Source organism: Telmatherina bonti (genome assembly GCF_933228915.1).
Source record: "Telmatherina bonti genome assembly, chromosome: 6".
NCBI lineage: Eukaryota > Metazoa > Chordata > Actinopteri > Atheriniformes > Telmatherinidae > Telmatherina > Telmatherina bonti.
Window position 1 is genome coordinate 6,401,433 of NC_136624.1, and position 27,737 is coordinate 6,429,169.

Below are 27,737 nucleotides of genomic sequence, written 5' to 3' on the forward strand. Positions count from 1 at the left end.
AAGGTGATGCCCCAGGCAGCGAGGTGGGCGCCTCTGTGGACCCCAGCGGCGGCTACGGTTGCATCCCAGTGACCCACAGCGGCGGCCTCGGCCCGGAGCACCTAGACAGCCAGCTCTACGGACGCATCTTGCTGCCGGGCCATCTACGGCCCCGCAGGCCCAAGCTCCAGCACTCACAGTCCATCCTCCGCAAGCAGGCCGAGGAGGAGGCCATCAAGCGCTCCCGCTCGCTGTCCGAGAGCTATGAGCTCTCCTCTGACCTCCAGGACAAGCAGGTGAGCTTTGAAACGTCCCACATCGTGCTTGTTTGTCGCATGTGTACCACACATCTGGTCCCACCAGAACTTCACAAAGTTCCAGCTTAATGCAGCTGCGTTTTCAGAATGGTTTGGAGTAAAATGACAGGTGTGACACATCTCCATGTGACCGTGTTTGCTGTCTGCTGTGTGTCAGCACGCTTTGGGTTTTGGAGTTACAGCAGGTCTTAGGGTCAATCCCAAAAGCAAGGCAGGTTCCTACAACATGTCATGTATGACGAGGTCTACAGTCCAGCCACATACTGTAGTGTTGCTAAGAGACCTCTACTTTCTTCTGGAGATGATGGTGAAGACACTTCCTGTCAGACTTTCCACCAATCAGAGGGCTTAAACTGACGGTAACGTCCAATCAGGAGCAGCCAAAGATCAACAAGCGAGCAGGAAAAAAATAATGATTCTCTGTGGCTGGAAATGAGGAAAAAGTGTAAAAATATTTTCTGTTGCATGTTTATTTTTTTCTCCTGAAAGACTTGAGAGAGTGACGTCCAGGTGAGAAAAAGGTTTGGTCAGTGCTGATGTCGGCTTGCTGACTGAGACTAATAACTTCAGATTCTGCAGGATGTTTAGATAAAAAATAAATACATTTTAAAAAGCAGACAGAAAACACTGGTTTGGAGCTTTAAGAGTTAAACTGCTAATTCAATAAATGAATCCTAATTATTGCTAAATTATATCCATTGGGCTGCACGGTGGCACAGTGGTTAGCACTCTGGCCTCACATCAAGAAGGTTACTGGATCAATCCTTGGCTGGGGAGGGGTTTGGTCAGTGGCCTTTCTGTGTGGAGTTTGCATGTTCTCCCAGTGTATGCGTGGGTTCTCTTCCTCCCACCATCCAAAGACATGCATGTTAGGTTAATTGGTTATTCTAAATTGCCCCTAGGAATGAGTGTGAGTGGTTGTTCATCTCTCTGTGTGGCCCTGCGATGGACTGGCGAGCTGTCCAGGGTGTACCCTGCCTGTCGCCCAAAGCCAGCTGGGATAGGCTCCAGCTTCCCCGTGACCCTGAATTGGATTAAGCAGTTGGCTGTCATGTTTACACCCTCTTGTCTCCTCCCAGTTAAACATGATTAGTGTCATTTTACACTGTGAGTCCTCAGGTAGAAACTAGGTCAATGTGTGAATGTAAAGCTGATGGAAGTCCGTGCCGAACACCCTTCCAACAATAAGAATGTCATTTCTGTTTACGGTAGTATGCAGCGTGGTTTACACCAGATGTGGTTTACACCAGATGGGGTTTACACCAGATGTGGTATAAATCAGATGTAGTTTACACCAGATGTAGTTTACACTAGATGTAGTTTACACCAGATGTAGTTTACACCAGATGGGGTTTACAGCAGATGTGGTTTACACCAGATGTAGTTTACACCAGATGTAGTTTACACTAGATGTGGTTTACACCAGATGTAGTTTACACCAGATGTGGTTTACACCAGATGTAGTTTACACCAGATGGGGTTTACACCAGATGGGGTTTACACCAGATGTTGTTTACACCAGATGTTGTTTACACCAGATGGGGTTTACACCAGATGGGGTTTACACCAGATGGGGTTTACACCAGATGTGGTTTACACCTGATGTAGTTTACACCTGATGTGGTTTACACCTGATGTGGTTTACACCAGATGAGGTTTACACCAGATGTAGTTTACACCAGATGTAGTTTACACCAGATGTGGTTTACACCAGATGTAGTTTACACCAGATGTGGTTTACACCTGATGTGGTTTACACCAGATGAGGTTTACACCAGATGGGGTTTACACCAGATGTAGTTTACACCAGATGGGGTTTACACCAGATGGGGTTTACACCAGATGTAGTTTACACCAGATGGGGTTTACACCAGATGAGGTTTACACCAGATGTAGTTTACACCAGATGGGGTTTACACCAGATGTAGTTTACACCAGATGTTGTTTACACCAGATGTGGTTTACACCAGATGGGGTTTACACCAGATGGGGTTTACACCAGATGGGGTTTACACCTGATGTAGTTTACACCTGATGTGGTTTACACCTGATGTGGTTTACACCAGATGGGGTTTACACCAGATGTAGTTTACACCAGATGTAGTTTACACCAGATGTGGTTTACACCAGATGTAGTTTACACCAGATGTGGTTTACACCTGATGTGGTTTACACCAGATGAGGTTTACACCAGATGGGGTTTACACCAGATGTAGTTTACACCAGATGGACTTCTGTCCACTTTTCCCAGTTTCAGGAGTGACTTATGGACACGTGAGGCTAATGCATGTCAGTTTGAAAGAATTTTTCAGGTTTGTCTTCAGCAAAGCTGCTAGGATCTTCAGCAGCTCGGCTGCGCCTAGAAATTCTGTCCATATAAGTTATGAACAGAATCGGTGATAAAGGGCAGCCTTGGCGGAGTCCAACCCTCACCGGAAACAAATCCGACTTACTACCGGCAATGCGGACCAAGCTCTGACACCTGTCGTACAGGGACCGGACAGCCCGTACAAGGGGGTCCGGTACCCCATACTCCCGGAATACCCCCCACAGGAGCCCCCGGGGGACACGGTCGAATGCCTTCTCCAGGTCCACAAAACACATGTAGACTGGTTGGGCAAACTCCCATGCCGTAGAAGCAGCTATGTTGTCGGGGGCTTTATGCCCCTGGTAGGGTCACCCATGGCAAACAGGTGTCTAGGGGAGGGACCAGACCAAGCACGGCTCATCGACCTCTACGATGACGACCAACCTGGGCATGAATGTTCCCTTGCCCGGACGCGGGTTACCGGGACCCCCCTCTGGAGCCAGGCCTGGAGGTGGGGTACGAGAGCGAGCGTCTGGTGGCCGGGCATTCGCCCATGGGGCCCGGTCGGGCTCAGCCCGAAAGGGTTACATGGGCCCCACCTCCCGTGGGCTCACCATCTGTGGGAGGAGCCGTAGGGGTCGGGTGCAATGTGAGCTGGGCGGCAGCAAGGGGCGGGGACCCTGGCAGTCCGATCCCCGGCTGCAGAAGCTCTCTGGTGGGGAAGGAGCCTGAGCTTGTGCGCGAGGTTGAGAGGTTCTGGCTAGATATAGTTGGACTCACCTCGACACATGGCTTGGGTTCTGGAACCAGTACCCTTGAAAGGGGCTGGACTTTCTTCCACTCTGGAGTTGCTCATCGTGGGAGGCGCCGAGTATGTGTGGGCATTCTCATCAGCCCCCAGCTTGGTGCCTGCACGTTGGGGTTTACCCCGGTGGATGAAAGGGTAGTTTCCCTCCGCCTCCGGGTGGGGGGACGGGTCCTGACTGTTGTCTGTGCTTATGCACCGAACAGCAGTTCAGAGTACCCACCCTTTCTGGAGTCCTTGGAGGGAGTGCTGGAGGGTGCTCCTTCTGGGGACTCCATTGTTCTGCTGGGGGACTTCAATGCTCACGTGGGCAATGACAGTGAGACCTGGAGGGGAGGGATTGGGAGTCATGGTCCCCCCCTCTGAACACAAATGGTGTTTTGTTATTGGACTTCTGTGCTCGTCATGGATTGTCCATAACGAACACCATGTTCCAACATAAGAGTGTCCATATGTACACCTGGCATCAGGATTCCCTGGGCCGCAGTTTGATGATCGAGTTTGTAGTCGTATCGTCGGACCTGCGGCCACATGCCTTGGACACTCGGGTGAAGAGGGGGGCGGAGCTGTCAACTGATCATCACCTGGTGGTGAGTTGGCTCAGGTGGTGGGGGAGGAGGCCGGTCAGATCTGGCAGACCCAAACGTGTTGTGAGGGTCTGCTGGGAACGTCTGGCTGAGTCCCCCATCAGAGCGAGCTTCAACTCCCACCTTCAGCAGAGCTTCAACCATGTCCCGAGTGAGGCGGGGGACATTGAGTCCGAATGGGCTGTGTTCCGTGCCTCTATTGCTGAGGCGGCCGGCCGGAGCTGTGGCTGTAAGGTCATTGGTGCCTGTCGTGGCGGTAATCCCAGGACTCGTTGGTGGACACCAACAGTGAGGGATGCCGTCAAGCTGAAGAAGGAGTCCTATCGGGCCTTCTTGGCCTGTGGGACTCTGGAGGCAGCTGATGGGTACCGGCGGGCTAAGCGGCATGCGGCTTCGGCTGTTGCCGAGGCAAAAACTCGGGCATGGGAGGAGTTCGGCGAGGCCATGGAGAAAGACTTCCGGACGGCTTCGAGGAGATTCTGGTCCACCATCCGGCGGCTCAGGAGGGGGAAGCGGTGCTCCATCAATACTGTGTACAGTGGAGGTGGAGAGCTGCTGACCTCAACTCGGGACGTAGTGGGTCGGTGGAAGGAATACTTCGAAGACCTCCTCAATCCTACCAACACGTCTTCCCATGAGGAAGCAGAGCTGGTGGACTCAGGGGTGGACTCTCCTATCTCTGGGGCCGAAGTCGCTGAGGTGGTCAAAAAGCTCCTTGGCGGCAAGGCCCCGGGGGTGGATGAGATCCGCCCGGAGTTCCTTAAGGCTCTGGATGCTGTGGGGCTGTCCTGGCTGACACGCCTCTGCAGCATTGCGTGGACATCGGGGGTAGTACCGCTGGACTGGCAGACTGGGGTGGTGGTCCCCCTTTTTAAGAAGGGGGACCGGAGGGTGTGTTCCAATTACAGGAGAATCACACTCCTCAGCCTCCCTGGTAAGGTCTATTCAGGGGTCCTGGAGAGGAGGGTCCGCCGGATAGTCGAACCCCGGATTGAGGAGGAGCAGTGTGGTTTTCGTCCTGGTCGCGGAACAGTGGACCAGCTCTATACCCTCTTTGGGGTCCTGGAGGGGGCATGGGAGTTTGCCCAACCAGTCTACATGTGTTTTGTGGACCTGGAGAAGGCATTCGACCGTGTCCCCCGGGGGCTCCTGTGGGGGGTATTCCGGGAGTATGGCGTACCGGACCCCCTTGTATGGGCTGTCCGGTCCCTGTATGACAGGTGTCAGAGCTTGGTCCGCATTGCCGGTAGTAAGTCGGATCCGTTTCCGGTGAGGGTTGGACTCCGCCAAGGCTGCCCTTTATCACCGATTCTGTTCATAACTTATATGGACAGAATTTCTAGGCGCAGCCGAGGTGTTGAGGGGATCCGACTTGGTGGCCTCAGGATTGGGTCCCTGCTTTTTGCAGATGACGTGGTCCTGTTGGCTTCATCTGATCGTGATCTCCAGCTCTCGCTTGAGCAATTCGCGGCCGAGTGTGAAGCGGCTGGGATGAGAATCAGCACCTCCAAATCTGAGACCATGGTCCTCAGCCGGAATAGGGTGGATTGCCCTCTCCGGGTCGGGAGTGAGGTCCTGCCTCAAGTGGAGGAGTTTAAATATCTCGGGGTCTTGTTCACGAGTGAGGGAAGGATGGCGCGCGAGATCGACAGATGGATTGGTTGCGCGTCTGCAGTAATGCGGACTCTGCGCCGGTCTGTCGTGGTGAAGAAGGAGCTGAGCCAGAAGGCGAAGCTCTCGATTTACCAGTCGATCTATGTTCCTACCCTCACCTATGGTCATGAGCTGTAGGTCGTGACCGAAAGAACGAGATCCCGTATACAGGCGGCTGAAATGGGTTTCCTCCGCAGGGTGGTCGGGCTCACCCTTAGAGATAGGGTGAGGAGCTCAGTCATCGGGGAGGGGCTCAGAGTAGAGCCGCTGCTCATCCGCATCGAGAGGAACCAGTTGAGGTGGCTCGGGCATCTGGTCAGGATGCCTCCTGGACGCCTCCCTGGTGAGGTGTTCCAGGCGGAACACCTCACCAGGCGGGGAGACCCCGGGGAAGACCCAGGACACGCTGGAGGGATTATATCTCTCGGCTGGCCTGGGAACGCCTCGGGATCCCCCCCCCGCAGAGTTGGCAAATGTGGCTGGGGAGAGGGAAGTCTGGGCTTCCCTGCTTAGGCTGCTGCCCCCGCGACCCGACCCCGGATAAGCAGCAGAAGATGGATGGATGGATGAATGGATGGTCTTCAGCAAAGTAAATAGCAGCACCAGCTGTTAAATCAGTGTTTCCATGCTGGAAATGCCGCTAATCAGGTCCAACAAATTTTAAGTTGCATCTCAGCTTGAATCTAAAGCAAACTAAGGGGAGGGTTGTGGATTATATGAGGAGCTGGAGTAAGCTGAACGCCATTTCCATCTTGTCTGACCATGAGGAGGACAACAAGCACCTGGGACTTCAGGTGGACTATGGCTGTCTCCACAAGAAGAGACTTTCTGAAGAAGCTTAGCTCCTTCCCTGCTGAAACCAAGATGTTACATCACTTCTGTGTCTGCTTTGCACAAGTTGCCTGCACACCGTCTGCATTACCAGTTCATGGAGAGGCTACTTCAGCTCTCCTTCACCAAACCTTGGGTCCATCTGTCCCACAGACATATATCCTAACACAATGAATGTTTATAGTGGCTAATTATACAGCAATACTATCATGTCATGCAGAGTCCGTGTCTACATTTAAGAGCAAGCTGAAGACTCAGCTCTTCAAGGAGCACATCAACACTTCGTATAGCTATATTTGTTGGAAAGTTGGAGAACTTAGCCCAGTTCTTTCCAACAAACATGATGGTATAAATTCTTTGTATTATAACATTGGTGATATTATGGGGTGGGAAGGGAGTAAACAACAAAAAAAAAAGGCCTGTCGCACTTCATGGAAGGATCTGCATCCAACTGGACAGTCCACCAGCACCTTCCTATGATGTTCTCTACTGTTTGATTTCATGCTTGTGTTGTTCTCACTCATATGTAAGTCACTTTGGATAAAAGCGCCTGCTAAATGACTGTAGAGTAGAACAGAATAGAATAGAATAGAATAGAATAGAATAGAATAGAATAGAATAGAATAGAATTTCCTTTGGGGATTAACAAAGTATGAATGAGTATGCAGACATAAATTCAAGCTTTTGTCCAGCATTTCCAACCCAACGGTTGTGCAAATTTTTAGTAAACTTTAAGTTACATCGCATTGAGCGAATAAAGCCTGCGTATGACATTACAGTGGTTAAACTTTAGTATGTGTTCACACAGCAGCTAAGGAATCTGAGGGAATGCTTCTGGTAAACTACGTTTAAGACTTAGGATGAACATTAGGAGATTGCTCATGTGCCTTCTTTTCTTCTGGACCCTTACAACATCAACTTTCTTGTTTCTTTTGCAGGTGGAGATGCTAGAGCGTAAATATGGTGGGCGTTTCATAACCCGGCATGCTGCCCGTACCATCCAGACAGCCTTCCGCCAGTACCAGATGAACAAAAACTTTGAGCGTCTTAGAAGTTCTATGTCTGAGAACCGTATGTCCAGACGGATTGTTTTATCCAATATGAGAATGCAGTTTTCCTTTGAAGGACCTGAAAAAGTCAACAGCTCCTACTTTGAGGGGAAGCAGGTCTCACTAACAGATGATGGCACGAAAATCAGCGCACTAGTTCAGTCCGAACATGGTGGGGAAAGAGGCATGCAGGCAAAGACCCCTACAGCACAGAGCGACTTCACCGATGCCATCACGGAACTAGAAGATGCCTTTTCCAGGCAGGTCAAATCTCTAGCGGAGTCCATAGATGATGCATTGAACTGCCGCAGTCTACACAGTGACGACGGCCAGCCCGAACCAGGGAGGGGCCACCACGATATGGACAGGGAAGGGAAACCTTCCCAAGGCTCCTCAGAACACCGCAAACTCGATGAGATGACAGCATCTTACAGCGATGTGACTCTTTACATTGATGAGGAAGAGTTATCGCCCCCCTTGCCTCTGTCTCAGTCTGTAGATCGCCCATCTAGCACAGAGTCTGACCTGCGGCAGCGTTCCCTCAACTCCTCCCAAGATTACTGGTCCCTGGTGCATAAGGATGAAAAGGGAGATACTGATACCAGCTGCCGCAGTACACCTTCCTTAGAATGCCAAGAGCAGCGTCTGCGGGTGGACCACCTGCCCTTACTGACCATAGAGCCTCCCAGCGATAGCTCGGTGGAACTGAGTGATCGTTCTGATCGCAGCTCTTTAAAAAGACAGAACGCCTATGAGCGTAGCCTCAGTAACCAGCAGAGCAGTCCCAAACACATCAGCCACAGCTTGCCACCTCGGGGGCCTTCCAGAGAGGACGATGTCTCCCGCCACCGTCCCCGGCAGCTGGAGGCCCACCTGGCCATCAACGGCACTGCGAACCGGCAGAGCAAGTCAGAGTCGGACTTCTCAGACGGCGACAACGACAGCATCAACAGCACATCGAACTCCAACGATACCATCAACTGCAGCTCTGAGTCCTCGTCCAGGGACAGCCTGAGGGAGCAGACCCTCAGCAAACAGACGTACCACAAGGAAACTCGCAACAGCTGGGACTCGCCCGCTTTCAGCAATGACATCATTCGCAAGAGACACTACCGCATTGGTTTAAACCTTTTCAACAAGTATGTACACCTCTGACACGTCATAGGACACACACTGGCACTATTGGGAAGCTTTAAACAAACCCTGGTCTACTTCCACAGATTGTTTGTTGGAGTAGCGTTAACATTCATTCACTCAATAAGCCAGTTTTTCTACTTGGTCGTTTTGGGGATTATCGCCCCCTAGTGAGCAGTTGTTGTAACTGTTTTACGTTTCCAGGTGGTTTTGTTCGCTTCAGTTTAGTTCAATTTGAAAGAAAAGCAAACCAAGCAAAGGCAGAAATGAAATGAATATTTTAGTAATTCCTTCCCGATCTAAATGGGTCCCCAAGACTAAACTGGTGTGAATGCACCATAGACTGTATATAAAAGATAGACAGAGCCTCCGGCGGTTAAAAGTGAAGCCTTTGCGGAAGTGCATAAAACTGCAGTTCCCCCCTCATCCACTAGGGGCTGTAAAACGGAGCGTATCTCCAAAGACTCCCATGTTAAAAAGACCAACTTCACAGCAGAAATAAACATGTTTACAGCCTGGTTCAAAGATCCATTTTAGGTTTAATAGGTCAGGTTTACCTTCATGACAACTGTGGGGGGAGTGACTGTCTTTTTAACTCACCCGTTTTAAAGTAATTTAATCTCAAAATTTGGCATATTTAAGGGTGTGTTCTTTTGATTGACAGGTACCCGATCTCCCGCTTCAAGTAAGAAGAACGTAGAACAACCGCGGTTTTTAGCCGGTTAACAACGTGACTTAGCTTTAGCCCGCTTACCTCCGTTAGCTGGTTAGCTCCTGTTATCTCCGGGTTAGCTCAGTTAGCTCTTAGCTACAGGCAGCTTGGAGTTCGCTCAATGTTAATCATGCACCATGATGCTCACAGCGCCCCTCTCAGCTCCACCTCTTTGCCCATATTTGTATTTTCCGGACAAGACGACATGCCCCTGCCAAGATGGCGATGTAGGAACCGCCCACCGAGTTTCAATTCAGCTCTGTCCATCTTTTTATATAAAGTCTATGGAATTCACCCTCTATCGCCAATGATCTTTGATCCCATGAAGTATGTTTTTATATTGCTGAACAGCTTGGCATGAAGCTGTTGTCTGATAACATCTTTTTGCCTGTTTTTCTTGAGGTCCACTCTGCAGCTTCTCTGATTCCATTTAATCAGAAAAATGTTGTGGACTTGGTTTCTTTTAAAGCCAACCATTAACTTCATTTTAATCCTATGTGATCAACACCACAGAGTGAAGAATCTCAGTCCTCATCCCATCACTCACCTCCCTCCCCCTCTTTTTTCCTAAATCCTATTCCTCATGTGACACACATTTGGCCAGAAGTGCAGTAGGATAATCATAGATTTGGTTTGTGTCCTCTCTCCTTCCTCTTTGTGCTTCTGCTGATTTAACCCTCTTCACTCTTTCGTGTGTCCAAAGGAAACCAGAAAAAGGCATCCAGTATCTGATAGAGCGAAGCTTCGTTCCGGACACTCCAGTGGGTGTGGCCCACTTCCTGCTGCAGAGGAAAGGCTTGAGTCGGCAGATGATTGGCGAGTTCCTGGGTAACAGGCAGAAGCAGTTCAACCGGGATGTCCTCGAGTGAGTGCTTTACTTCTGCCTGCTCTTTGGCCCATTTGTTTGTCCAGTTGAATCCTTTCAGGCCTTTCATGGCCAAACAAAATCACACATCTGCCTCTTATGAATTAATATGGGTGTCAGTTTGCAAAGTACCCTGACTGAAAAGGTCTTTTAGGACCACGTAATGACTAAAGTTAAATAAACACAAATAGAACACAGTCAGGAAGCAGCTGTGATGCTCTGATAAACAATCCTATTTATATTCCCAACGTCTTCCCAAGAGCTTCGTAAAAGAGTCCCTTGGATCACTCAAGAAGCATTTACACAGAGCTCCACAAAGCTCTGTAACATGACGTAAAAGGCCAGAAAATGTCTGTTTAGGTCTGACTTACACATGTAGAGAGCTGGAGCACTAGAAAGCCTGACAGGAACGGTATAGACCTATCAGACCTCTTAATCAGTCACAATAGGGTTAGGGTTAACCCTCCTCTAGGGTGTGATTATTTTCTCTCTGCAGTTTTCTCTCCTGCTGTCTTCAGCTGCTAATCGAGCGTCTCTGGCATTGCAGTATCTGTGCTGTAAACTCCTCCCACAGCCGCTTTGCTTTCATTCAGACACTGTTGCCAACTTGGTGACTTTATCGCTAAATCTGGTGACTTTTTTTGTTAAAAGCGACAAATCTAGCAGCTTTTACTGGAGTTATTAGAGACTTTTCTGGTGTTTTGGCGACTGACTTGAAGGCACATATTGTTCTGCAGTTACTGTAAGGAAGGAGCAGCGGGAGCATCTCCCGTCCTAAAGCACTCCCAGGCGGCCAGTCTCAGTCGGCTCCGGCTGCAGGTCAATGTAGAATAACTGCAGTAGGTTGTGGAAGTTCACCTAAACATAGTTTATACCATTGTCAGTGACAACTGGCTGCATTATTTTCCTATACATAATTCAGTGAGTTAAACACTGTAATGTCCCTCCATTACGGGGCGTTACCATAGCAACGCGTTAACCAGCTGGTTCAGATCAGCCGTCTTTTAACAGGTGAATGAGAGAAACGCGCTGCAGCCTGACAGCGGTTGTTTGGCATAAAACGTACATTGAGGCTAACATGAAATAGTTCCTGTATAAGCGGTAAAAGCGGATTAAACAAGTCGGAACCGTACATTAGACGGTTATAATGCACGACGCGGAGTCCAGAACACCACGACACGCAGCGTTGTTTAAAAATACTGGATAATTGTGTTAAATAATCGAGATCTCAATTTCAGTCAAAATAATCGTGATTATGATTTTTGTCATAATCGAGCAGCCTTACCAGCTCTCAGCTGAGAAAGATGTTCATTAATTTAACCTGTTCCTGAGCAAACACCCTGTACTGGGTTCAGCATGAGAGCCGACTGTCCAGAAGATGTTAGCATACACCAGGGAGCAGCAATGCTAACATGTAGCATAGCATCAATGCTAACATGTAGCGTAGCATCAATGCTAACATGTAGCGTAGCATCAATGCTAACATATAGCATAGCAACATGACAGTTAGAAACTCAGCTAAAAGACTCTACCAACATAGCTACCTACAAACCCCAAGCAGAAAACTTAAGAACATCACTGTCTGATCATTTCTCCACACAAACAAGGCGGAGACTGCTGACGATGTCTGTACTCATTCCTGGGATTCATTTACTCAGTGAAAACCTGTTGTCATGGTTACTGAGCCTCCCTGTGTTTTCTCCAGCTGTGTGGTGGATGAAATGGACTTCTCGGCCATGGAGCTGGATGAAGCACTCAGAAAGTTTCAGGCCCACATCCGAGTTCAGGGGGAAGCGCAGAAGGTCGAGCGGCTGATTGAGGCCTACAGGTAAGAAACTCCTGAAACATGGCTTTACTTCAGATCCAGCTTACAGAGCATAAAGAGCTTTAAACAGAATTTATTAATAAGGTATTTCTTTAGATAAGCTAAGACGCACATTTTAAATAAAATGATCATTGTGTTCATTGCCATCGACGCAGAGTATAATGAATGGATAGCAGAGGATCTGTTATACAACAGAGGCAGAAGCTGAAATCCTAATTTGACGTTGTTGAACAGAAGTCATCAGAGCAGATCAAAGCCTTTTCCCACCCAGACTTTGTCCGACCAGATCATTACTGAAAGTAATTTAGAGAAAAATCATTTAGGAAGTTGAGGCAAACGTTCCCCGAGGCTGCTGATTGATGTTGTTTCTGTCTCATTTACTTTCCCCAAACATCGACTAGCAAGGTGCTCTACTGCCTGCAGAGAATTAGCTTTGATCAGCTCTGAAGAAGGACACCTGTAAACACCGCAGTCGCCGTTGCCTGGGGGGGACGGGGGTTAATGATAACAGCTCATCTGACGCTTGCCTGAAGCTCAGTCCAGATATAATCACAAGCTCACGTAAAATGGCCTGTTGGACGGCTGCAGGCTGTGGTGACGGATTAAATCTGTGCTCCATTGTCACTAAAAGCTGAAAAGCAGTTGTCTATTCACACAGAGATTCCACCATAAAACCAACAAAAAGAGCCACTTGCAATTATGTTGTCTTTACCAAAGGTTTTCATATCATGAATCTATTGATAAGAAAATGCAGCACTTGTTCATCCCTCTATTTTTGTACGCTGGAATAAATATTATTGTCTTGTCAATGCAGACTATTACATGTCTGATTTTATATAATCTGTCAACATAATAGAAAAATTCCAAGAATTTTACATGGTGAAGACAGCAGCTCCAGGTGACAAAGAGTTGTTGCTACGCTGTGTTCAAAATGTCCCACTCTTAAGTTTCCATTTGATGCTGATTTACAGCTGATCATAATGGTAAATGTAATATACAAAAATCTCAGAGCATAGTTTGTAATTTGGTTCCCATCTTAAGCGTATCAATATGGGGGTCACAAGAACCGCAGTTTGTGAAGCGTCGAAGTATTTTACAGCTTTAAAACATAAGTGTTTGAATAAACACCAATCACAGAGGCCATAATTCTACACTTCTAGATTATTTTTATATCAAAGAACTAGAAAAACTTTTTGCATTTGTCCGATCAGTTCATACTTCCCACCAAGCTTTCTGCAAAGGAGTGGGATTACTGTCGGGGTTTGTGTCTTTAAAAGCCATGTGTTGTAGAAATCTTCATACTTTATCATCACTTCAAACAGCTGTGTATTAAAACTATCTGTTCAACCTACATCAGCAAATATGCGGCAAACGTCCACTGCGTGCTTTTCCACATTAACCATGCCCACCTCAAATATCCAACCAATCACACAATACTAATCAGAGCCACATGAGAAGAAAGTACTGCTTTGCTGATGCGTCAAGATCAAACCACGAGATGTCCTCAATCACGTCCATGAAAACTAAATTATACGATTTTTTACTTGTGGCCTCAAGAGCAACACAAAAGTTCTGGTTTCTCATGATGTAACAGCCTTAACAGTAGAAACCTTCCCAATTAGCATCAAACCAAAAGCAAAAGACAACTGAAAACAAGCTTTTAGTTCATTTTTGTTTACTTTCTTTTATCTTTGTAGTAATTTTCTAGTCGCATCTGTTCAATAAAACAAATAAACATAAATATAAACATAAAATAAACAACCCGATTCTGCATAGATGGCATGTCCGGTTATGCTACGTTACCGCTAGCAGTTCTGTGTTGGTCTCTGTGTTGCATTCAAGCACCATCTGTTAATGAGAGCACACAAAGACGTAGCAACTGCTGTTGGTTCTGGATGTTCATATTATATAAAGAAGCTGAAGGGATCACAGCAGCTAGAAACAGAAACTGCTTAAAGTTAAAGTCTGAGCCCGTTAGCTTAGCCTTCTGTGTTAGCAATGTATGTCTGTGAGACAGCTACGTTTGTCTCGGGTTATGATGTAAGGGGGTCTAACAAGTGTTTTTCATGCAAACTAACCTTTGTAGACTACTCATACCAAATCAACAAATGTAAAGTGATACATCGATGAGTTTGCTGATAAGACCATAAAGTTTTGGCTGGAAATAAAAGTCGGGTTTTCAGTTTCGATTTACCAGAGTTTCCTTTTTCTGGTTTTGTCTTTGCAGCCAACGCTACTGCATCTGCAATCCCGGCGTGGTGCGACAGTTCAGAAACCCAGACACCATCTTCATCCTTGCCTTTGCCATCATCCTCCTCAACACTGACATGTACAGCCCAAACGTTAAGCCAGAGAGGAAGATGAAACTGGAGGACTTTGTCAAAAACCTTCGAGGTGCTTCCTTCTCTGCTTCCAGCTCAATGTGACAGAATCAGCACTTCCAGCCACATCTTCCAGCTTTAATATTGTATATAATCATTTCGCCTTCATCAATGGCTGTGTCAATAAGGAACTTCTTTTAAAATAAGGACCAAGAAAGCTTTGCTGTTAAGCCACCCTGAGCAGATTTTGTGGGTATTAGCTAAAGGCTGTGTTGCATGACGAGCTCATTTTTCTGCCTATTGGAGAGTCTGTAATTAAAGTACAATATTAAGAAATCTTCGTCTTCAGGAAGCCTGAAGGACACTTCTGTCCACGCTGTAAGACATAAGTGCATCCCAGTAAGGCTTCGTCTACATACACAGCCCTGTAAATTAGTCATTAATCCCTTTTTATTCTGTTTTTGTTCGTCCTCTGACAGGAGTCGATGACGGGGAGGACATCCCCAGAGAGATGCTGGTGGGCATATATGAGCGGATTCGCAAGCGAGAGCTCAAGACTAACGAAGACCACGTCTCCCAGGTTCAGAAAGTGGAAAAGCTGATTGTTGGAAAGAAGCCGGTGAGTTTGAGTTCGCCCTCCGGCTGCTGCATGTAGAGTGTGACCACTTTCATCTGGCTCGCCATTCAAGAGCTGCAATGTTCAGAAGTCAAATTACCCGGCGTACCTCTGAGAGCCCTGCTTTATTCATGGCCAATGTTCTCTAAAAATGAGCAGAAATGAAAGAGCATTCTTTATCTGAATGCATTTTCTGCCCTGTGACACATCAGAGACGGGGACCTTCATGCTGAAAAACTAAAATATATCTTTTTCCGGAGCCAGCTGACAAGCTCCATAATAATGACTGAAAAATAGCCACAAACCCAAGGACTCGTAGCTTCTTTCATCTGATGACCGTTATGTTAAACGTACCGTTTCTCAGCCGGCGACTCTTCGTGGCATCCTGAAGGTTGACACATTCTGCAAATAATCAAACACTTTGGACTTTGGCCATGCTTCCTGCTTGTAAATGTACTGAACTACTATATCACAGAAGGTCCCGTAGTGCTCACCAATCTGTAAAATGTCTCTTTACTCTGCAGATTGGCTCTTTACACCAAGGTCTCGGCTGTGTGAGTATTACAGACTTTATTGAGACATTTTTTGTACGTTTGAAGGAACAGAAATAAACGTATATGACTGTCTCTGCAGGTCCTATCACTCCCCCACCGGAGACTGGTCTGTTATTGCAGACTTTTTGAAGTACCCGACCCCAACAAACCACAGAAACTGGGCCTGCATCAGAGGGAGATCTTCCTCTTCAATGACCTGCTTGTGGTACGGTAGCATCACTCTTCCAGCGCGCTGACAACAAACCGGGCCGAGTCCGACTTCCTGTTTACGATCTGCTCTCCTCCCAGGTTACAAAGATTTTTCAGAAGAAGAAGAACTCTGTCACGTACAGCTTCCGGCAGTCCTTCTCGCTTTATGGGATGCAAGTGCTGCTCTTTGAGAATCAGTGTAAGTTTTATTTTTCCCAATCAGGATTCCGGTTATCCTTCAACCCTCGATCGAATCTCCAAAAACCTTCTAAAGGAACATTCGAATAACTCACACCTACACCGAAATTGTGAAACAAATAACGTATTGCAGCGCCTCACCAACAGGCCATGGATCCAATGCCTCCACAACTCTGGTGTAACCATGGCATCCTGTACTTCACTACTGTTATGTTGTCTATGGTAACAAGCAGCATCGTTCAACAAAACCCAATGAAAACAGTTAGCTTCAGGCCAATTTGGGCACTATGGTTGACTCACTTCTGGCTGCATCTTCAGCTTCCCTTTAAAAAGTTTCTCCTTCTACCTGTGGAAGGCCACCTCCTTGTTGATCCTCTTTTTTTTAATTGCTCCAGTTATACTAGTTTTTAAGTGCATTGTTCTTTTTCTTGTTGATGGTGAATACAGCTGCTGCAGATGCTGCTCTTGCATATTGGGAAATGACAATTGAACCTATTTTCCAACTTGCCAGGGTAGTAAGCTTCCCTCATTGATCTTCAGTCACTGTGCGCTGGCTTGCAGGGAATTATTTCATGTTGGCGCTATTTGTCCCTTAACGGTGACTGTAGTTTCAAGATGGCAGACTGTCATGGAGCGTCTCCAACCAGCTTACCCATCATATTTCAGTGGTTGGTGTAAAACAATGAAACGCACTTAAAAGCGATTTTAAAAGTTGTTCAAATCCTTCTCAATTTAAATTGAAATATAAAGAGTACATTATAAAACTGTTTGCAAAAATCTGATTAAAAAAAAAAGACAAAAAAGAGCATTTCATACCTGTGTTTGGTTCTTAGTGTTTACCGTAGATAATGCCTTTCAGTTGGTTTACTTTGAATTGAGGATGGGGTCATGTTTATAAGATTAATTCTTTGTCCTACTCCAATTTTCTTTTCTTTTTGCATGAAATGTACTACGTGGTTGTGTAGCAGTTGTTGTAACTCTGGAGTATATTTTCTGTTGTTATTTTTTGGATATGCCAATATATTATGGAAAAGAAAAGAAAAGAATAAATGGTAAAATAAAATATGTAGAAACAAATCTAAAGTTTTTTGCTTCCAGAAATGTGTCAGATTATTAGCAGAATTCAGAAAACACCAATGATAACGCATGTAGAAATGGAATAAACAACTGAAAACAAATGTTACACAAGGTGTGTCCAAAGTCGGTCCTTTGGGGCTGCTGTCCTGCAGGTTTTCCTTTTATTCCCGTTCCAACACACCTGGCTTATGTTAAATGGATCCAGCAGCCTACGTTGTATGTAGAGTTCCTATTAAGCTGCTGCAGTGGCTTTCTGCTGTTAATATGTTCTGGTTTGGAGCATTTTGTTTCCTTTATCATGTGCAGAACTTCTAAGAACAGACAGCTGGCTTGACTGAAGTTATTTACTGTTTGTAGACTTTAAAATATTTCCAATTAGCAAGACAAACAGTAAAAAAAAGAAAAACAAGGAAACGTTACAGTGCTTTTATTTTGGAGCAACACAGACTAACATGAATGAAGCAGGTCCTTCAAAGCCATGCAGAACATGCAGATATGCTTTGTCATGTGGGCTTGATGATGATCCAACAGGTTTTCTGCTGATCATGTGGTGAATTTGAAACCTCTGACCTATTTGGGTGGCATGTGGGTCTTAAATTTCCACCACTGTGACAGTGTAGATAAAGGGAATAGCTAGAGAAGTTGCAGAGGATTACATGCAGTTACATACTCACTGTTTTAAACACTGGTGCAGTTAACGAAGGCAGAAGATTGTCCAGACTATGTGCGTCGGAATGTACACATATACACATGTCAGATCTATTCTGCAAGTCAGAAGTAGTATAAATAAAGTTAAGTTTAATTCCAGTTTCATTGTGTCTTTTTTATGTGCAGTCACCTTGGTGATATTTAAGCTGCATTTGATGAATCTGATATTTGTTCCTTCTCATTTTGGATGAAATTGTCTTAAAAAAGCTTCACATAGAAGCAGAACAAGCTCTGGACTTGTTCCAGATGTCTTCTGGAAGAAACATTTGTTTCACTCATTTGTGTGAAAATGGCAGTAAACTCACTACTTTAAGCCGTCGGTTAAAGACTTTGTGTCTTTTTTAATATTCTAGATTATCCTAATGGAGTCCGCCTGACCTCGGCCATACCTGGAGCTGACATCAAGGTCCTCATCAACTTCAACGCCCCCAACCCTCAGGATCGTAAAAAGTTTACAGACGACCTGCGAGAATCTATCGCAGAAGTCCAGGAAATGGAGAAGTACCGGATAGAGTGTGAGCAGACATTTCCGTTCATGCTGTTGGGTGGATTTATGTGCAAAGTCTGAATCATGATTTATGTTGCTCATGTTTCGCCGACACAGCTGAACTGGAAAAGCAGAAGGGGGTGGTGAGAGCCAGCATGTCCCAGAGTTCCGGCTTAAAGAAGGAAACTGGCAACGGCAACCTCAGCCGAGCGAGCCTCGATGACAGCTACGCCATTGGCGAAGGTCTAAAGAGGAGCGCCCTCAGCAGCTCCCTGCGGGACCTCTCGGATGCAGGTAAAGTCAGAGGTTGCCACGGTAACGCACTCCTGTAGCACTCTCGTGTTGGATGGAGTAGAGCGTACATCCAGGCCGGATGCTGGCACATTACTGTTGACTGCACTTGTTTCAGAAACTTGGAAAAACGTGGATTCCTGCTTAATGTGCGGCTCCGGTTTGGGTAGTTGCCATAGCAACCAGCCTGCCATTTGCAGAGTCTCAGGGTAGAGATGGTCATGGGTTTGTTTGCAAATGGGGCTTGGTGTTATTTACTAGAGGCTATCAACTCATAATCCTGTGTGAGCAGCGTTATCTAGGTTACTGTGATCAATTTGAGCGTCTTAGCTGTAAGAGGAATTAATGTTCTGCTGTGGATTCACTCAGGCTGCAGAGCGCTGATGCTCTGCACTAACACTACGTCCAACCTGTAAAGCCACATCTAAGAACAAAATATCTTGGGGTTTTTGTAGTTTTGATATCTTTTTAGATAACCAGACCTTATGGAAGGGCAGGAGTTGCTATGATAACAAAATCAGCATTTCAGATTATCAGACTTTCACAGGAATTAAATGCTAACTTAATGGGTTAACGCTTAAACGCTTCAAATCCAAATGACAGTCTTTCCTGCCAGCAGCGCCTCGGATTGCCTCGTAGTCACCTTAAAAAAAAGGAGTTGCTTGAGATTAGCATGATGGTGAGATTCCCCTTGCTGTAGTGCTTTCAGTTGGCTGCTAGCTAGTTAGACGCCACCTTAGTGTGTTAGCATCCTTTCAGTTGGCTGCTAGCTAGTTAGACGCCACCTTAGTGTGTTAGCATCCTTCCAAACTAGACAGAAGGGAAGTGTGCACCTCAACATTTTCACCAGGCGTGTCTAATCTGTCATGTCCCATGTTCTGGGCAGGCAAGCGTGGGAGACGCAGCAGTGCAGGATCACTAGACAGCAATCTGGAAGTAAGTAGGAAGCGAATGACGCCGAGCTGTCCCTCGCCTTAATGTTGTCCACTACTAGCACACAATCTTATTTATACTTTGTGGTGTTCTTCTCTGTTTTGTTGCTTTTGATGTGAGCATCTTGATGCATGCACTTGGCTGACCAGGAATGGTGTCGTTGCTGCATTAACCCATTGTATATGCAGCATGACTTGACTAACATCATCGCTGACTCACTTTTGGGTTTCATTTTCATTTGAATCATCTTCTTTGTGTTGTGGGTTTGTATTTAAGATGTTTCCTGGATTCAGTCCCTGAATGCACACAAAGCTGCTGCATGTACACAAATTTAAAGTCACATCCACTACTTTTTCTCACTGATCTCCACAAGTTTATCCCACCTGTTTCTGTTTCCTTTTTATAATCTTACACTTATCCACCACAAAAAGTAATAGAGCAGCACATGTACTTTCTGTACTTTAAAGTAGATTTTACTACTTTATTTAGTTTTTATAGTTTTTGTTAGGGTTTTTTTTTGTTTTGTTTTGTTTTTGGGTTTTTTTTTTACAAACTTTAGAAGATAATATTGCACATTGATGTACAAACAGGTTTTGGCAGAATATTGATACAAAATACAACAAAACTATGCTCGCTAATTGAAAACTACTGATATGCTAGCTAATTGATACAATGCTAGCTAGTTCAAACTATGTTATGCCATGATCAGTGTTCATTCTAGTACCAACTGGCTGCGTTATTTTTGTATATATGCAGACATAGTTAGGCAAATCACTGTAATATTACTCCATTAACACCATAGCAACACATTAATGAACTGATTCTGGCTTTTGAGAGGTGAATGAGAGAAATGTGTAGCTTGCTGGTTATTTAGCATAAAAAGCATATTAAGGCCAACATAAAATAGATCTTGGACTTCAGCATATTTAGCAAGTTTTTGTAAAATAAATAAACATTTGTTATAAAATGTTTACTGTGTGGAAAATGCCTTTAGCGGATTAAACAACTCAGAATTGCATTACACAGTTATAATACAAGATATCTAGAACACTACGAGGTGCAGCAGCTTAGCTATTTGGTATTTACCTAGCTATTTGATACGATGCTTGCCAGTTTAGGTTATGCTAGCAGTTTTTATATATGCTAGCCAGCCGACACTATGCTATCCAGTTTGAAACATGCTAACTAACTGATACTATGCTAGCAAGTTAAAACTATGCTAGCTAATTTAATTATTTAACTAATTCATACTATGCTAGCTCATTAAAACTTGCTAGGTGAACTATATTAGCTAATTGATGCCATGCTGCCAAGAATACATGCAGATTTGAAGATTACTCGGTGGATATTTTAATCAAACTTATAATGATCATTTAAATTAGCAACAACTTCATTAACTGTTGCATAATAGATTGTCAATACGCATCTTTTGTGCATAATTTACTTAATTTACCTCAACAATTTCCAAGCGGTTTTTCAGAATAGACTGTCAACAAATACTTTAAGTAGTCCATTTCTTATTGCTATTAAATTCAGATTAGGTTCTCAGCTGCAGTATCGGGCCACTGTAGGCTAAAGCTATTCTATTTTTTCTCCATTTCATGAACCTTGAAGCCAAAAACTTCAGTTTAATTTAGCTGTTCAGTTACTACTCTGAATATTTAGCCCTGAAACCTGTATATTTTCTCACTATGAATGTTATCCACTAAGGACAACCTTACTTTTGAATCTTTGGTCGGATAAATTGGTTGCTGCTGATTATGAATTTTTAGTGTAAAAAATGACTTTCAGTTGAATCATTTAACCATTTAGTTAGCAAATAAATGAATGATTAAATAAAGAAAAAGAAAAAAAACACCCTGCGGTGGCTCTGCATCCTGGATGGTATCTTTGCTGATTTTGGATGGATTAGAGATGACAATGTGGATCTGTTTTTGCATATTATTCTCAGTTGAGCAGTAAAAATGACTAAAACAACCTTTCTGGAGCAGAGCTAGACTGTGTGGAGATTATTCCTGACCACGTTCCCCCACCGTCCATGTGATGTCAACGTCCATGTGATGTCAACATCCATGTGATATCAGTGATGACACTGAGACAGAAACAACACTTTAAGAATCACACGCCACCCTAGTAGGCCAGAGGGTTTAAATTCATCACATTTTCAGTAGAAAACATGTGTACAAAGCTCCTGTTGCATGTTCTGCATGGCTCTGAAGGACCTCCTTCTTTCATGTTAGTCTGTGTTGCTCCAGAATAAAAAGACTGCGAAGTTTCCTTGTTTTTCTTTTTTACTGTTTGTCTTGCCGAATATTTTAAAGTCAACAAACTTCAGTCAAGCCAGCTGTCAGTGTGAGTTCTGTCTGAAAGACTGAAGCGTGTTGTTTAGAGGTTCTCCACATGATAAAGGAAACATAAAATGCTCCAAACCAGAACATATTAGCGACAGAAAGCCCCAGCAGCAGCAGCAGGGAGAGTCTGAAGCGTGAGAAGCTGTTTGTCTCCTCATGACAGCACATGAACCGCCAGCTCTTCCAGACTCAGCAAGTTGAGCCTCCAGACCATTTGGAGCGAGTCGGCTGTGAGATGGAAAGACAAACAAAGGCAGTGATCTGAAAATGGAAACCGACAGGGGCGGAGCTAGAGGGGCGGCCTGGGTGGCACTTCAGTGACTGAACGGTCTCTGGAGGCAGAGGACAGAAACATAATCCCAGACCTGCACGGACCAGTGAAGATGCTCAAGGAGAACGTCACCGTTCATGATCCGGTTTCATTTAAACAGATGGCTAGCAAGGACGCTGGTGTTTCTAGTTTGTTTGAAAGCAGGGGTGTCAAACTCCAGTCCTCATGGGCCGGTATCCAACAGGGGCTTGTTGTTTCCCGCCACCAACACAGCTGATTCAAATCAAATGGATCCAGCAGCTTCTTATAAACCTATTTATTCATTTCGGTCAGGTGTGTTGGAGCATGGAGACAACAAAAACCCGCAGGATACCGGTCCACGAGGACTGGGGTCTGACACCTGTGTTTTAAAGTATCATGAGGCGATCAGGAGGCTCACCAGACCACGTATCAGCAGCCCCCGCTCACAATGCAAAGATCTAGTCTACCACAGCCAGACATTAGACCAGAACCGATCCCTTTACCAGCTCATCAGGATCCAGTCCACCACCTCCACCAGAGTGTAGACCAGAACCGATCCCTTTACCAGCTCATCAGGATCCAGTCCACCACCGCCACCAGAGTGTAGACCAGAACCGATCCCTCCTCATCAGGATCCAGTCCACCACCGCCACCAGAGCATAGACCAGAACCGATCCCTTTACCAGCTCATCAGGATCCAGTCCACCACCTCCACCAGAGTGTAGACCAGAACCGATCCCTTTACCAGCTCATCAGGATCCAGTCCACCACCTCCACCAGAGTGTAGACCAGAACCGATCCCTTTACTACCTCATCAGGATCCAGTCCACCACCTCCACCAGAGTGTAGACCAGAACCGATCCCTTTACCAGCTCATCAGGATCCAGTCCACCACCTCCACCAGAGTGTAGACCAGAACCGATCCCTCCTCATCAGGATCCAGTCCACCACCGCCACCAGAGCGTAGACCAGAACCGATCCCTCCTCATCAGGATCCAGTCCACCACCGCCACCAGAGCGTAGACCAGAACCGATCCCTTTACTAGCTCATCGGGATCCAGTCCACCACCTCCACCAGAGTGTAGACCAGAACCGATCCCTTTACTACCTCATCAGGATCCAGTCCACCACCTCCACCAGAGTGTAGACCAGAACCGATCCCTCTACTACCTCATCAGGATCCAGTCCACCACCTCCACCAGAGTGTAGACCAGAACCGATCCCTCTACTACCTCATCAGGATCCAGTCCACCACCGCCACCAGAGCATAGACCAGAACCGATCCCTTTACTACCTCATCAGGATCCAGTCCACCACCGCCACCAGAGCGTAGACCAGAACCGATCCCTTTACCAGCTCATCAGGATCCAGTCCACCACCGCCACCAGAGCGTAGACCAGAACCGATCCCTCCTCATCAGGATCCAGTCCACCACCGCCACCAGAGCGTAGACCAGAACCGATCCCTCCTCATCAGGATCCAGTCCACCACCGCCACCAGAGCGTAGACCAGAACCGATCCCTTTACTACCTCATCAGGATCCAGTCCACCACCGCCACCAGAGCGTAGACCAGAACCGATCCCTTTACTACCTCATCAGGATCCAGTCCACCACCTCCACCAGAGTGTAGACCAGAACCGATCCCTCCTCATCAGGATCCAGTCCACCACCGCCACCAGAGCGTAGACCAGAACCGATCCCTCCTCATCAGGATCCAGTCCACCACCGCCACCAGAGTGTAGACCAGAACCGATCCCTTTACCAGCTCATCAGGATCCAGTCCACCACCGCCACCAGAGCGTAGACCAGAACCGATCCCTCCTCATCAGGATCCAGTCCACCACCGCCACCAGAGCATAGACCAGAACCGATCCCTTTACCAGCTCATCAGGATCCAGTCCACCACCGCCACCAGAGCATAGACCAGAACCGATCCCTTTACTAGCTCATCGGGATCCAGTCCACCACCTCCACCAGAGTGTAGACCAGAACCGATCCCTTTACTACCTCATCAGGATCCAGTCCACCACCTCCACCAGAGTGTAGACCAGAACCGATCCCTCTACTACCTCATCAGGATCCAGTCCACCACCTCCACCAGAGTGTAGACCAGAACCGATCCCTCTACTACCTCATCAGGATCCAGTCCACCACCGCCACCAGAGCATAGACCAGAACCGATCCCTTTACTAGCTCATCGGGATCCAGTCCACCACCGCCACCAGAGTGTAGACCAGAACCGATCCCTTTACCAGCTCATCAGGATCCAGTCCACCACCGCCACCAGAGTGTAGACCAGAACCGATCCCTCCTCATCAGGATCCAGTCCACCACCGCCACCAGAGCATAGACCAGAACCGATCCCTTTACCAGCTCATCAGGATCCAGTCCACCACCTCCACCAGAGTGTAGACCAGAACCGATCCCTTTACCAGCTCATCAGGATCCAGTCCACCACCTCCACCAGAGTGTAGACCAGAACCGATCCCTCCTCATCAGGATCCAGTCCACCACCGCCACCAGAGCGTAGACCAGAACCGATCCCTCCTCATCAGGATCCAGTCCACCACCGCCACCAGAGTGTAGACCAGAACCGATCCCTTTACCAGCTCATCAGGATCCAGTCCACCACCGCCACCAGAGCGTAGACCAGAACCGATCCCTCCTCATCAGGATCCAGTCCACCACCGCCACCAGAGCGTAGACCAGAACCGATCCCTCCTCATCAGGATCCAGTCCACCACCGCCACCAGAGCGTAGACCAGAACCGATCCCTTTACTACCTCATCAGGATCCAGTCCACCACCGCCACCAGAGCGTAGACCAGAACCGATCCCTTTACTAGCTCATCGGGATCCAGTCCACCACCTCCACCAGAGTGTAGACCAGAACCGATCCCTTTACTAGCTCATCGGGATCCAGTCCACCACCTCCACCAGAGTGTAGACCAGAACCGATCCCTCTACTACCTCATCAGGATCCAGTCCACCACCTCCACCAGAGTGTAGACCAGAACCGATCCCTCTACTACCTCATCAGGATCCAGTCCACCACCGCCACCAGAGCGTAGACCAGAACCCATCCCTCCTCATCAGGATCCAGTCCACCACCAGAGTGTAGACCAGAACCGATCCCTTTACTAGCTCATCAGGATCCAGTCCACCACCGCCACCAGAGTGTAGACCAGAACCGATCCCTTTACTACCTCATCAGGATCCAGTCCACCACCGCCACCAGAGCATAGACCAGAACCGATCCCTTTACCAGCTCATCAGGATCCAGTCCACCACCTCCACCAGAGTGTAGACCAGAACCGATCCCTTTACTACCTCATCAGGATCCAGTCCACCACTGCCACCAGAGCGTAGACCAGAACCGATCCCTCCTCATCAGGATCCAGTCCACCACCGCCACCAGAGTGTAGACCAGAACCGATCCCTTTACTACCTCATCAGGATCCAGTCCACCACCGCCACCAGAGTGTAGACCAGAACCGATCCCTCTACTACCTCATCAGGATCCAGTCCACCACCGCCACCAGAGCGTAGACCAGAACCGATCCCTTTACTACCTCATCAGGATCCAGTCCACCACCGCCACCAGAGCGTAGACCAGAACCGATCCCTTTACTACCTCATCAGGATCCAGTCCACCACCGCCACCAGAGCGTAGACCAGAACCGATCCCTTTACTACCTCATCAGGATCCAGTCCACCACCGCCACCAGAGCGTAGACCAGACCTGATCCATACTTATCTTGCTCTGGGCTCTTTTAATCTAGTTTCTGATCCAGATAATTTTATTTCTCACATCTCTCTTACGTGACCAAAGTTATCAGATCCGTGTACTTTACTATGCCTCCCCCCCACCGACCCGGCCCCCTCATGCATAAAGGTCTGGCTCCGGCCCTGGACAACATGATACAGCTGCTCTCTGCTGGATTTTTTCCTCCGTTTGTTTCCATGATCTCACCTTTTTCTCTCTTGCAGGGTTCCATCATTAGCAGCCCCCACATACGGCGGAGACCCCCCTCCAGTCGAGACTGCCCATCCCGCCACAGCGGTCAGTCCCTGCCCAACTCAGCCTCGCTGCTCGGATCTTTGTTTGGCACCCGGCGGGTCAAGTCCCCCAGCCCCACCCCTCAGAGCCCGCACCCCACCCTCATCTCCCACACCCCGCACCCCGCCAACCTGCACCACACGGCCCGGGTGGAGACGGACACGCCAGTCCCCATGCACCCCCACCACGCCCAGTTCTGTCACATCGCCCAGAACCCCCCGCCTTACCACCACCACCACCACTACCACCCACCGGCACACCTACAGCACCCCCCGCACCAGTACCTCCCCCCCTCCTCCCACAGCCAGCAGCCTCCCTACCAGCCTCACCCTCACTCGCAGCATGGCCACGGTAACCACCCTGCTCACGGCCCCCACCTCCACGGCCCGCCGCCGCCGCCATCCTCTCAGGGCCCCAGCAGCACTAAGCCCAAGCACAGCGGCATCAGTACGGTGGTGTGAGGGGAGCCCAGCGGCCCCTGGGGGCCCCCTGACTGAACTTTAGTATGTCCTCGGAGGACAAGACGGCCCCACTGTGAAGCCAGACCAGATCCTGCGCTTCCATTCGCTGTTTTTTATTTCTCCAGCTCTTCTTTTTTCTGGTGTTTTCGTTTCGTGTCACAAAGTGTCTGCGTGCTTCAGGAGCCGCAGACACCGACGTGAGCGCATGCACAACGACCACATCGACTGTTCCTCTACATAAACAAAATGGAGCACCATCAAATATCTTACAAGTATTTTACAAAAGCGGTAAATAGCAGCAGAAGAAAGTGGTTTAGTCCGGCGTGAACACACGCAGTCAGCCTCATTAGTCGCTGATTATTTAACGTAGCAGTAGCTGACGGTGCACTGTGATATCTCTGGTAGCGGTGAGAAATGTGCCAATTACTCAAGCATTTATTGATTTAGTTACAAAACTGCTTAATGTATGTTGTGCTTAATATTTTGTAAAATAATGATATCAGCTGTTCTGATTATTACTGAACAGTTTAAACTCTCAGTATTATACTCGCACATATGGGGGGGGGGGGGGGGGGGGGGGGGGGATTTTATCCGCAGGCGGTTGTGGGCCGGACGCAGCAGACTACAACTCCCATCCTCTGCTCGTCTCATTGGTGTGGAGCTGTTCCTCCTCCTCAGGGCCGTTTCTAGACATGTGGGGGCCCTATGCAAGATGCTGTTTTGGGGCCCCCTTGTTTGCCCAACTGCAGTGGATCCATAAACATGCCACGTGCGATCACACTCACTCAGAGCAACGACGCAGCGCTCCTCTAGTCCATCAACAAGTCAAATATTTAGTCGTAATTTCATAAAGAATGAGCATTTCCTAATGAATCAGCAGCACACTTTGAATGGAGATGAAATACGCAGTAGCGGGGGGGGGGTGGGTGGGGGGTGTGTGTTGGAGAGGTTGGGGGGGTGGGGTGCATTTTAACCTGGAAGCTCCCAGGTGACTAAACGACGGCGCCCTGCGGGAATCCCTGTTTATCACAACTAGCAGTTTTATATCAGTCGTGTTTCTGACATATTATGGGATGGCTGGTTGTAGCACCAGCCATCCAGTGCACAGTAGCAGGGGGGGGGGGGGGGGGGGGG

At 47.5% G+C, this 27,737-nt stretch overlaps 1 protein-coding gene across 1 annotated transcript; it reads left to right on the forward strand.

The window, feature by feature from the left end:
* On the forward strand, positions 1 to 27,150 carry iqsec1b (IQ motif and Sec7 domain ArfGEF 1b). The gene is made up of 13 exons (XM_079241567.1): positions 1 to 275; positions 7,419 to 8,668; positions 10,079 to 10,240; positions 11,946 to 12,068; positions 14,293 to 14,459; positions 14,866 to 15,005; positions 15,527 to 15,556; positions 15,636 to 15,761; positions 15,845 to 15,944; positions 18,082 to 18,243; positions 18,333 to 18,509; positions 19,393 to 19,442; positions 26,073 to 27,150. Exons 2-13 carry the CDS (start codon positions 7,425 to 7,427, stop codon positions 26,601 to 26,603), a joined length of 3,012 nt encoding a protein of 1,003 aa, XP_079097693.1. The 5' UTR covers positions 1 to 275; positions 7,419 to 7,424; the 3' UTR covers positions 26,604 to 27,150.
* Positions 27,151 to 27,737: the final 587 nt, after the last annotated feature.